This window comes from Miniopterus natalensis, chromosome 8, assembly GCF_054644295.1.
Source record: "Miniopterus natalensis isolate mMinNat1 chromosome 8, mMinNat1.hap1, whole genome shotgun sequence".
In the NCBI taxonomy this organism is placed as follows: Eukaryota; Metazoa; Chordata; class Mammalia; order Chiroptera; family Miniopteridae; genus Miniopterus; species Miniopterus natalensis.
In genome coordinates this window covers 21,725,359-21,738,470 of record NC_142088.1, presented here as the reverse complement: position 1 = coordinate 21,738,470, position 13,112 = coordinate 21,725,359, and the positions used below count along the sequence as shown (strand labels likewise).

At 38.4% G+C, this 13,112-nt stretch overlaps 1 protein-coding gene and 1 pseudogene across 27 annotated transcripts in view; both read left to right on the top strand.

Annotated features, from left to right (window-relative positions):
• Positions 1-667: 667 nt before the first annotated feature.
• Positions 668-13,112, top strand: part of ABI2 (abl interactor 2) — a 70,314-nt gene continuing 57,869 nt past the window's right edge. For 19 of the 27 annotated variants that reach the window (XM_087819651.1, XM_087819648.1, XM_087819658.1 and 16 more), the window contains exon 1: positions 668-996. In XM_087819651.1, coding sequence (XP_087675777.1) covers positions 880-996 — 117 coding nt within the window. In that variant the 5' untranslated portion in view covers positions 668-879. The remainder of the gene's footprint in view (positions 997-13,112) is intronic. The other 8 variants (XM_087819659.1, XM_087819657.1, XM_087819656.1 and 5 more) reach the window with 5 other exon arrangements.
• LOC107533964 (large ribosomal subunit protein eL34 pseudogene) lies at positions 4,285-6,517 on the top strand (annotated as a pseudogene).

Here is a 13,112-nt window from a genome sequence, read left to right as displayed (position 1 = left end):
CTGGTGCCCTTCTCCCCGCCCCCCAACAAATCTAGGAAGAAGAAAGAGACAGCTACCTGGAGAGAGCTAGAGAAATGACAGAAAAGGTGGTCAGCGAGGAAGCGAGCCAGAGAGGGCTCCCACAAAAGGCTGAGGTCAGGGCACTGGCAAAACAGCTCTAATGGCAAGTGCGAAAAAGCCGGAGTGCTGGAAATTTGGGATTAGGAAACTAGAAGGTGCTTCTGTGTCCTAAAGAATGAAAGATGAGGTCAAAGATGAAGAGAAAAAGGAAAAGGCGGCACTTAAAGCTGCAAGGAAGTTTTGTGGGCTGACATACCCCTCAGGCCGATGACCGCGGCATTCAACCCCAGGCCGAGGATCGCGCGTGTGGAGTGGGGGGGGGATCGGGGAGGCCCCGGCAGGAAGACCTGCCGGACCCCGTACGGCGTCGGCCGGACTAACAAAGGCCACCCGGGGGATTTCCCGAGCCGCTCACTCTGCGGGGGCCCAAGGGTTAACCCGGCGCTGGAGTCCTGCTCGCATCCCGGCCCCCACTCCCGGCGTCGCTAGGAGACGCCGGAAGTGGGGGAGGGGCGAGCGGCGCGGCCGAGGGTGGGAATCTTTTTCAGGCGCTCGGGGGCGGAGGGAGGGGAGCGCGCGTGCGCGCGCCCGGCGGGCAGTCGCCGCGGTGACCGTCCTCGGAGTCCGTCGGCTCGCGGCTGGCGCCCCGCCCCCGTCCCTGCTGCCCCCTCCCCTGTCGCTCGCGGCGGGTGTTTCTCGCTCCTCCGGAGTTGCCGCCGCCGTGGCCGCTGCTCCTCCTCTCCTCCTCCTGGGTTTTCCTGGCGCTGCGGCCGCCGCTACCTCTGCGGTCTCTATGAGGAGGAGGAGGAGGATGTGAAGATGGCGGAGCTGCAGATGCTGCTGGAGGAGGAAATCCCGGGGGGCCGCCGGGCCCTCTTCGACAGCTACACGAATCTGGAACGGGTGGCCGATTACTGCGAGAACAACTACATCCAGGTGAGACGCATCTCCCGGCCTGGGCGCCCGCGGCCTCGCGGCGGTGAGCGGCGCGTGGGACCCGCGGGCTGGGGGCCGCGCCTGGGGGCGTAGGGCGCGCGGGGCCGAGGCGGCGGCGGGGACGCTGCCCCGCTCGGCCCGCGATTGGGGGTGGGGGAGGGTGGGAGCAGGGGCTAGCGAATGGGTGAGAATCCTCCGAGAGGAGGAAATTGTAGCTTTAAAGCATTTTTAAAAACCGTGAATTAGGCGGTGTGTGGTGTCCCCGCCTCTTCGCTTCTCTGGCCCTCGGTCGCCCCCGCGCTCGGTGCCAGTCAGTGTTCTGGATGGCGGAGGCGGCGGACAGTGGCGTTTTCTATTTGACAGAATCATGCTCTCCTGTATAGTAGTAGGGGTGTCGGGGGGTTGATGGGTCACCCCTTTCCCCCAAGGTCTGAAGGATTTTTTTTTTTAAAGGGGCTGTGCTGCTGCAAAGTGAAGTGCCTCAGTGTTCTATTCATGTGAATGCCTGAAGAGATTGTGTGTGTGTGTGCGCGTGTGCGTGCGGGGGCGGGGGGTTGCTTGTGTTTTAGCTTCCAATCGGGGGTACAGTAGACCAGCAGCTGTCTCTTGTTGGAAGTTGCTGCTTTCCTCCCTATGGAGAATGCAAAGCTGCGTGATAATCTTCCCCCGTTCCCATCCCGTTAGACTAGGTAATTAATTTTTCTGTGGGAAAAAGAATTGTGACTATTTTTCAGAGAGCATTAGGAGTGATCTTCATGGTTAAATTTTTCCCGTGATGGTTGGTTTGGCATAGGGGCCCGCGGTGGGGGGGGGAGGGGGACGTGTGCGTGTGTGTGTGTGTGTGTGTGTGTGTGTATAGGATATTGGGTGAGATGAGATTCTGCTGCGCCTGGGTGAAGCAAAAGATTCTGTGGCTTAAAGAACAAGAATCCTTATTTAAAAATTATTTGCAAAAAAAAAATTACTTGAAACAGTAGGTTAAAACGCACAGTTTGCAAATTCAGCATCTGTTGTTTGGCTGCTTCTGAATCACAGGTTCTACCTCCATTTTTTTTTCTTCCCATTTAAATTCACTTGGGATAAAGGTGGAAATAGAAGAAGTATGTTAAATTGTTCCTATGCTCTGGTTTTCTTTTCCCCTGCTTACATCTCTGTTTCTTCAGGCATCTTTTTAATATCAGATGTGGGGAGGCATTCTCAAGTCTTAGTTTAAATTTTTTAAAAAAGATGTTAAAAATGTATAGGTTCATAAATTTTGTAAGGGTCACATGTTTAATCAAGGATGGTATTGTGGGATTTTACTTAATTAGATATATACTGCACTATTATCGTGTAGGGAATATTTGTATTGCAGAATGTACCAGACACAGTTCAAGGCTTTTTTCTCCAAAGAAGCAGTTGAAAGTATGGCTAGTAGGAAAAGAATATGTCTTGGGTCAGAGATTTATACAAAAATACAGTTGTCCATACTTGTAGGGTGCTTTTCTGATATTGAGTGGGGAAGGAGAGATTCAAAGGTTCAGTTGCTCAATTTTCCACCAAATGTAGTCAGTCTTCTATGGCCTGTGGCTTGGCACTGTATCAAGAATTGATGATATGCATCTAGTGTCTATAGAATTTCGTAGCACTGTTAATAGGAAAAGCTGCTCTGTGAGCTAATGAATACTGTATTCTGTGTCAGTTTATACTTTGTAATGGACTTCAGGTGGGAAGAAGGATTGGAAGAAGCTATGCTATCTCAGGGAATTCACATTCTCTAGGGGAGGCAACTAAAGGACCGAAGTGGTAATTCTGTTGCCTTGTCCAGCGTACTACTGGAAAGAGTTAAAGGTCAGAAAAGAAATTAAGGGTGAACAAATGATTCTGTTTCACTAAATTACCAGTGAGTAAAGAGAAGAAACAGATTTGTCTCTCTTTGGAAGATAATGTTTAAGGTATATTTCCCCTTAGGTTACAACTGTTAATTACATAAAGGTAAAAGTACATGGATTAATAAAGCTGAGAGGTTAAAGGGATAGTGATTGTTGTCTTTCATACACGCTCCGTCTCAGTAGTGGAGCTCAAAATTTAGTGGTGGCATTTTGAAATTCAAAATATAAATATTAATAGAAATGGATTTGGATTTTAAAATACTTGTTCAATTTAGCATTTAAAAAAGATTTTATGTATTTACCTTATATTATCATCTGTTTTAGGATCCAGTGGGTATATTATTGGTATTCTCTTTTCAGATGACAGCTCTTATATGATTTGTTTGTAGTAAAGTTGATAAATAGAACATGATGATAGTGATTTGTGCTGACCTAGCTGGACATTTGGCCGGCTCTCCGTGCAATCCAAAGAATTGACCAGTGGGGGTTTTGATGCTGCTTCTGACCCTGTAATAGATGAAAGTTAATTGGTGGGATCAGTGACCAAGTGGTTAATTTAGCCTTATTATAGCATCATGCCCTAACCACTAGCTTAAGTTAAATAACCAACCGGACACTCATTTTATTTTGTGGAAATGTAATTTTTGCGTGTAGAGCAGAAAAAGGCCAGATCTGTTGATCATATGTAACAAAAGGTAAGGTGTTTTTTTGTTGTGGTTTTTTTCCCCCCTCACTGTTCTTAAATAGCTGGTTTTATGCATAGGAGTATTCAAAAATTTAAGAAAAATAAGAATATTCCAAATGTGGATTATATTGTGTGAAATTAACAAAGGAGGGAAATGATTTGCTGTTCTTTTGAAAACAGTTGTACTCTTTTTAAATTGTTTCTGTTATAAAAATATCCTTCAGATATATTATCAGCATTAGAAGTGATCAGATATTGTCTGTATGAACACATACAAAATCTACAGGTAGAGCAGAGCAGGGTTGTAAGTAGTAGTTTTCCATGTTACTAATGCAGTTAACAGTAGAAATTTAAATATCTTCTGTAGTAAAATTTTAGATGATCTTTGTTTTATTCAACCTCTAGAAAAATTTTCTAAAATGTGATGATAGAAAGTTATAACTACAATTTGCTGATATTTACCTGATTGTAAAAAAGAACTTATAATTGTTAAGGGTTGTTTTTTTTTTTGAGATACATGTAAGACCAGTTTCTTTTCTTCATTTATTAATATAAACATCTATGCCTAATCTAGGAACTTTCCAGAAATTTAAGGAAAAATGTTTTTGAGCCCTGGCTGGTGTGGCTCAGTTGGTTGGGTGTTGTCCTGTACACTGAAAGGTTGCTGGCTGGATCCCTGGTAGGGAGCCTTCAGGAGGCAGCTGATTGAGGAAGCCAATCTGTGTTTCTCTCTCCCTCTCTAAGGATAAATAAAAATATATTTTAAAAAATGTTTTTGATTAACTAGGAATCTACAGTTTTACAAATAGAAGAATTTTATTTTTTAATTTATTTGTTGTTTTTTTAGAGAACACAGAGAGAGAAACATCAGTTGATTGTTCCATTTATTTATGCATTCATTGGTTGATTCTTGTATGTCCTCTGACTGGGAATCGAACCCTCAATTTTGGCGTATTGGGAGGACATCCTAGTTACCCAGCCAGGGCTAAAAATCTAAATCAGATCATGTTACTCTTCTATTCAAAACACTCAAGAGACTTCAGATTGCCTACAGGCTGCAAATGATCTAGCTTCTAGTCTTGACTCATCTGTTATACTCCTTTCCTCTCCCATGCTCACTCTACTACAGCCACTTTAACCTTTTTTTCTTGAACATACCTAGCATACTTCTGCCTCAGGACCTTGTTACTTTGCATTTACTATGCCTTCTGCCAGGAGTACTCATCCCCAGATAGTAGTTGTACGACAGGATCTTTTACCTCCTTCAGGCTTTTTCTCAAATGCCTTCTTGATGACCCCTTCTTTGTCTATGTAAAATTGTAACTTACTCCTGCCCTTTGTTCACTCTCTCTTTGCTTGTACTTTTCTTTCCAGGCTTTCTTTTTATTTTATTTAACATAACATTTCTATTCCTGTCTCCCTCCCCTGGTATGTGAGCTTCATGAGGGCAGGGAGTTTTATCTCTTTCATTGCCAGCACCGGGAACAGTGCTTGGGACAAAACAGGCATTCAGTAAATAAGTATTTGTTAAATGAGTAAATTAGGTCGTTTCCAGTAAGCAGTAGGAAATATCTTTTTGAAAGCCATGAAATAGTTTTCCAAATTTGAAGAGTTTGTAGATTTATGGATAGGTGAATGAAGTTCAGTATTTTTCATTTGTTCAGTATATTGAATGTAGATGCTACTGACAGTTGACAGTACTGTTTCACACATGGGTGGTGTTTTAGAGTTAATTCAGCAGTTCAGTTACTTTCACTTAGTGCAGGGCCTATTCTATACTGGATGCTCATCAATTGTCTGAGCTGATCTACAGCTTCTTAGGAAGTAAGCAAGGGAGACATTCCTTTTTAAAAATCAGATAAGAGCTCTTCCGGGGATGGTGTCCTCAGGCATTCACAATGGTCCCGTGTTTGACACATCGTTCAAGGCTGTCCTACAGTACAGCTTCTAACAAAACTAGGCTTCCCTGAACTCCTGGTAATAGAATTGTTTACCTTTATACCAGGAAGGTTGGGAAAACACCAAAATCTGCTTTTGGCGTGTGCCCAAGCCGAATTCGAGGAGCTCCTGCTGTGAGACCTAAAGCTTTAATGAGGTTGTCTAAGATGAAAAAATATGTCATCAGGGCTTATGGTGGATCCATGTGTGCTAAATGTGCCCGTGACAGTATCAAGTGTGCTTTCCTTATTGAGGGAGCAGAAAAATCATTGTGAAACTATTGAAGGCATAAGCACAGAGTCAGAAAGCTAAATAAAAAAATGAAGCTTTATTGAGTAAAAAAAAAAAAAAAAATCACAGTAAACTCAAGCTTACCTCTGACTCTGCTAAACTAAAATTCTGTTAAGACAGGAATAATGTTTTGTGGGTTTTTTTTTGCCCTGTGTCCCCTGTGTTTTGAGTAAAACAATTGAACTCATGACTCACACCATTTAAAATTTTTTATTGTATATTTTTTTCTTATTCATTCAAAAGAATATTTATTGAGCATTTGTCCATGCTGGGAAATCAGTGGTAAGTAACTCATGAACTTGACAGTCTAGTTCTGTTACCATTTTGATTCCTATGAAGGGCCTGTTTTGTAAATTCTGAATTAGTGGGGTTTGAACTAAATATAACATGAGACTACTTTTTTGTTGTTGTTTTTGCTGACCGTTACTTGGCTTTGTCTATTTATCTATTGACAAGTTTGAATAGAGGTAAGTTAGATGCATTGTTAGGAACTTCCAGAACCTACAAAACAAGATTAAATAGGGAAAGCCAAAAAGGGATGCCAGCCTTTTGCAATATTTAGTACTACAAGTCTTTAGCCGAAGATAGAGCTTGAATAATGATTCTTTCTCTTTTCCCTTAAAAGTTTTTATTCTAAATATAGAAGAGCAGGCCAGGTTCACAGAAAGAATTTGAGTTACTTAGCATGATATATAGCACTGTTTTTGAGAGAAGAAATTTAAATTCATTGACTAAATTTATATTGTTGCTAGGTTTGTATCATTTATACATTTGTTTATAATATTAATATGTATAGTTATGAATTCATGTGTACATAAAATGTACATATAATATACATTTAATGTCAGCAGTTTTGTTTGTGTTTTAAACATATTATGTACATATAATGACAAGGCATTATACCCCAGCTTTTTCTTCTTTTAATCATTGATTAAAGACTATATCACTAGGGTTATTAACATGATTTTTAAAAAAATAGATTAAAATTTGATTAATTCCGATTGGTTTATTATTTAATTTTACTTGGACATAGGCTCTTTTGGCTCAAAATACCTGAATTAGATCAGGTCTTCTTTCGCCACTACTCTAATCCTGGTCTGGTCCCCTCTCTGCCTTTTCAAAGGTAGTTAAAATCTTACTTCATTTATTAAAATTTTTTAAAATTTAGAAAACATTTATATAACATAGAACTTAGCATTTTAACCATTTTAAAGTGTAAAATTCAGTGGTTTTTAAAACATTTACCGTTCTGCCACCATCACCAATCTAATTCCAGAACATTTCATCACCCCAGAGAAAATGTGTACTTATTAGTCATTCCATATTTCCTCCTTGTATTCCCTGTCAACCACTAAATTACTTTCTGCCTCTATAGATTTGCCTATTCTGGATAGTTCATAAGCATAATATGTGACCTTTTGTGTCTGGCTTATTTTACCTAGCATAATAATGTTTTCAGACTTCATCCATGTTGTAATGTGTTTCAGTACTTCCTTCTTCTTGATGGCTGAATAATATTCCATTATGTGGATATACTACATTTTGTTTATCCACACATTTGGGTTGTTTCCACCTTTTGGTTAATATAAATTATGGTGCTATGATCATTTGTGTACAAGCTTTTGAGTAAACATACATTTTAAATTTTCCTGGGTATATGACCAGAAGTAGAATTTCTGGGTTATATGGTAACTTTATTTTTAACTTTTTGAGGGACTTCCAAACATTTTTCCACAGTGGTCGCACTATCTACATGACTACCAGTGGTGTATGAGTGTTCCAGGTTCTCTATATCTTTGACAATATGTGGTGTTTTCTGCTTAAAAAAAAAAAAAGGTATAGCATTGTAGTGGGTGTGAAGTGGTATGTTATTGTGGTTTTGATTTGTAATTCCCCTAATGACTAATAATGTTGAGCATCTTTTCCTGTGTTTATTGACCATTGATACATCTTCTTCAGAGAAATGTCTGTTCAGGTTCTTTCTTTTTTCCCCCTTTGTTCACTTTTTAATTGTATTGTTGACGTTTTTGTTGTTGAGTTGTGAAGATTTCTTTATTTTGGATAGCAGACCCTTACTAGATATATGATTTGCAAGTATTTTTTCCTATTCTGTGGGCTATTTCGTTTTCTTGATAGTGTCCTTTCGTGCACAAAAGTTTTTAGTTTTGGTGAAGTCCAAATTACCTATGTTTTTTAGTTGATTGTGCTTTTGGTGTCATGTTTAAAAAACATTGCTTAGCCCTGGCCAGGTGGCTCATTTGGTGGGAGTGTTGTCCTTTATACCAAAAGCGCAGATTCTGTTCCCAGTCAGGGCACATACCTAGTTTGCGGATTCAGCCCCTGGTTGGGGCATGTATGGAAGGCAACCAATTGATGTTCTCTTTCACATTGACTTCCCTCCCTCCCTCCCTCCCTCCCTCCCTCCCTCCTCCCTCTAAAAATCAATAAGCATATCCTCAGGTGAGGATTAAAAAAAAAAAAAAAAGAAAAACATTGCTTAAACCAAGGTCATGAAGATTTATACCTATGTTTGCTTGTATGAGTTTTTACAGTTTTAGCTACACTATGTGGTCTTTTGTATCTGACTTCTTTCACTTAGCATAGTGTTTTCAGGGTACATATTGTGTAGCATGCATCAATACTTTATTCCTTTATTTGGTTGAATAGTATTTATTGTATATAATCTAGTATGTTTCATTTATGTCTTTGATCCATTTTGAGTTAATTTTTGTATGGTGTAAGGTACAAGTCCAGATTTATTCTTTTGAATGTGACTAGCAAGTTGTCCCAAGAGCATTTGTTGAAAAGACTTTTCTCCACATACCTGCCCCCAAAATTAATTGACCTAGATGTATAAGGTTATTATTACATTGATCTATATGTCCATCCTGATGGCAGTATCACACTGTTTTGATTATTATAGCTTTAGAATAATTTTTTAAATTCTAAAATGTGAGTCTTCCAACTTCATTATTCTATTTCCAGATTGTTTTAACTACTTGGGGTCCTTGCAATTCTGTATGAATTTTGGGATCAGTCTATCACTTTCTCCTAAATGGGCAGCTGGGATTTTGATGGGGATTGCATTGAATTTATATCATTTTGTAGAGTATTGCCATTTATGACATTAAGTCTCCCATTCCCTGAACATGGGTGTCTTTCCATTTATTTAGGTCGTCTTTAATGTCTTTCAGTGATGCTTTAGTGTACAGGTCTTGCTACCTCTTGGTTAAATTTGTTAGTAAGTATTCTTTTTTATACTTGCTGTGAATTCCATTTCTTTTTTATACTTATTCTTAATTCCATTTCCATTTTGTTCATTGAAAGTGTAAAGACTATAGACTAGCACCTAATTATTTTAAAAGAATATATTTTTCCTCCTCAGATGTGTGTTTATTGGGAGAGAGAGAGAGAAACATCAATGTGAGAGAGACATTAATTGGCTTCCTCCCTCACTTGCCCTGATTTTTCTCCTGTTCTTACTTTTACTAGCATCAATTTGATGCTGAATTTTCTCCCAGGCCATATGTTTTTGTTTCTTCAATTTCTTCTGGGATATCTTTTTCATCTGTGTAACCTCCTCTTCTGATTTAGAAGCAGTTTGCTCTTTTTCAGTAAGGACCATCTCAGTGTGGCAGGGAGAGCTCATGTATGGTTTAATCTGCCCATGAGCTCTGTAAATTCTGAGCCACATCTTGGGACCTTTGTTCATCTGAATGTGCTCAGTGACCAGAGAATCTACATCTAAACCCTTAAGTTCAGAATTACTCTCTGCATTTTTAGGCATGTACAGCAAAAATTCAGCACTCTTTTTGGTCCACCCACCCTGTGCCCAGCCCACTCTTTAGGCCTGGGCACACCTACCAGCTCCACCATTGTAACGTGGAATGACACACACTGCTTCTGTAGAGTGACATCCTTCAGATACTTGGTGCTTTTTGGATATGCATTCCCTTGATGGCTTGTGCAGTTCAGGAGTGTCCTTAAAGTAAACACAACAATTTGAACCTCTTGATCTGCATGATTTTTGTGGGGTTTTCTGTGTCAAGCGAATAGCAAACCATTTTCAGAGGTCACCTCACACTGCTTATGGGAAGAGCAGATTTTTGTTAATTTATAAAGTCAAGAAGTTAGAGGTATTTCTAATTTCCTGTGTCTTTTTTTTTTTTTTTAAATCTGTCTTTATTGATTTCAGAGAGAGGAAAGGAGAGGGAGAGAGAGAGAGAAACATCAATGATGAGAGTCATTGATCGAGCCCGCAACCCAGGCATGTGCCCTGACCGGGAATCGAACCCCGATCGCCTGGATCCCAGGTCTACGCTCAACCGCTGAGCCACGCCTGGCCGGGCTAATTTCCTGTGTCTTGAAATGCCAAATGTTACTGTTGATTTATACTTTTCCAGATGTGCTTAAGCTTTGTTTAGAAAGAATCTTACCTAGGAGCATAGTTATCGTCTCGTATTTACAAGTAAAGACTGTTGTGAATATTGTTATTCCATAGAAAGGGAACTTAATCTTCAGTGATAATTAAAAAAACCCCCAACTGTGCCAGTAATTGCTTTTCAGCAGTAAAAGTGTATTCCAGTGAAAATTAAAAAACAATGTAATTTTTTATAATTTTAATTTTTTAAAAAAGAAGGGGTTTGTGATAAAAGTTTGCTCGTAAAGTAACTATATGGACGTTCAAATAAAATTTTAGAATAATAAGTTCCTTCCCAACTACTTAAATCTGAGAAATTAGTGTTACTGACATGAAGAAACCAGAGGAGTCTGCCAAATGCTATATTTTTGTATTTGGATCTTTTTCAGGTTTGTGTTTATAAAAAAGAATATTTTGTATCTTTGAGGAAAATATTTCAGTTTGGGGAAATAAGCCACTTAGTAAGCTTTTCCTTGACCAGCGTGTGTAATACCATGTTGCTGGCTGAATGAGCACATCAGTTGAAGGAAAGTGAGGAACTGAGAAATAGTGATCTGTTGTATTTCAGGTTTATCCATTATTGGAGCTGTTCAATCATAAATACAGCATATTTCTTATTTTTTTAATTCCTGAAGTCTGACTCTTCTGTCTCCCTTTTATTTTCTTAGGTTAAATTCTTTTGTAAACTTGTGCTCTTTTTTTCCTCATCCCATTTTTCTTTTATCTTTTTTAGTTAACATTTTGCTTTGAGGGAAGTGATACTGACCTATAAAGTAGGAAAAGGTGAGCTAGCTTACTCCCCTAGGGAGATCAGGCATAAAATAGTAAACCTGTTGTTTACTGAAGTGTCATTCCTTTATATTTTCATCTTCTACTTTTGCAGTATTATATTATAAAGTTGACCCAGTAGATCCTATACTTGGTGCCCTTTTGCTACCCCACTTCATATGGTGTAGGGGATTTTTTAATTTACTTAATCATTCATTTATTATTTACTGAGCTGAGTTCACATTAATTTTGTGTAGTTTTTCTTTAGGTAATATTTTCTTTCTTGTGAGTATCAAATGGAGTTTTGTTCTTTAAATCCAAGGTGTACATCGTGTACATCATGTACTTTTGTTAGTTTGCTTGGAGGCATTGCATTTCCCTTAGAAAGTTGTAACGTCATCACATAGAAGGCAAAAAAGTGATGGAGTTGGTTCATGGCCAAACCATAGAAGTGAGTTGAGTGGAAAGCTTTTTTTTTTTAGTATAAATATCATGAGACCTAAACTTGAGTTCTGCAGTTCTGCATCTAGTAATTCATTTGTTATTTTTTGCTTTTTTTCATCTGAAAATGGGATGGATGATATGCTGACTCTGATTTTATTCCAATTCATAGATAAAAGGTGCACTGGTTCTCAAGAGGCATCTGGGCCTATAGAAATAGGACCAGTATACAGATAACCATAACTTTTCCTAAGTGGCATAATTAAATTACTTCTCTAGGAAAAAGTTCAGTGGGAAGTGGAAGACCAGTTCAGCAGACATTTATTGACCTCCACCATGTGCTAAACCTTTCTCGTCAGTTGAGATAACAGACATAAAAACAGTAGTCCCTGTTTTGGAGAGCTGGGAATAGAAATTATATGTGGATTGAAGTGATACTTTAAAAGTACTTAGGTTTATTCTTAAGCTGTGTATTATACTATTATGATGCTTAGGTTTCAGGTGGGAAATTGTAGTTGCTTGTTTAGTTGTTTATCTTGGTAATGAGTTATCTTGGTTTGGCAGTTTGTCTAACCAAGCTAGACAGTTGTGTCAGGAGCATTCACATATAGGAGCTATTTTTTTGCAGTGTTTTCAGAATTGTGCAACTTAGATTCTTCCTAGATACTTAAAATTTGGTTATTAACCGGGTGATCATATATTAATATGAAGAGAAATGATTTAAAAGAGAAAAGGGTTAGCAATTGCATCTTAAATAAATGTAGTTAAGGTTCAGTATAGTACTTTCAAGTTTATTCATCCCTGGTGAGTAATAGCCTCCACATTAAACATGAAGAGTTCTTTAAAACTCAATCATTATTTTAATTGGTATGAAGCATGCAGGAGGTAATTAGCTTAAGACGAGTGGTAAAAAAACCCACCCATGCATAATTTATATGCAAACCTTTTATATGAAGAAGTGACTGTGAAAGATTTTTTTTTAACATGCTTAATTATGTTATGTGTTGACAGGATAATTAAAAGTTATGTGTTAGTAGATTGATGAGCAAAATTTAATTATGGTGAAATCTTAAGTTACTGGAGACTTTGCCTCAATTTTTTAAACTCACACTAATTTAATATCACTCATCTAGATGAAGTAAGAGATTTCTTTTAGTTTTAATTAAAATTAAAGAATTTTTGGTTTTCTGAACCATTTGGAAATATGTTGCTGATGATCTGATGTGCTATCACTGCTAAATACTTCAGGGTGTTTTCCCTATAAACAAGGATATTTTCCTAGTTATTCACAAAACAGCCAACAAACTCAGGAAGTAATATTGATATATTTTTACTATTAAATCCTCATATGCCCATTCAAGTTTACTAACTGTCTTAATAATGTACTTTATTAAAAAATAATCCAGTTCAGAAATATGTTGTGTTTAGTTGTCATCACTCTTGGTCTCTTCCAGTCTGGAATAGTTCCTTATTTCCTCATCTTTCTTTGTTTTTCATGATCATAACACTTTTAAGGATTATAGGCAGTATTTTTTTTTTTTTTTTTAAAGATAGTATCCCTAAATGTTTGATGTTTCCTTGTGACTAGATTCAAGTTAATGTATTTTTGGTAGGAATATCAGAAATGATGCTGTATTATTTTCCTCCTTCCCTATCAAGTTGGTCCTGATTGCAATTTGTACCATTACTGATGATTCAGTTT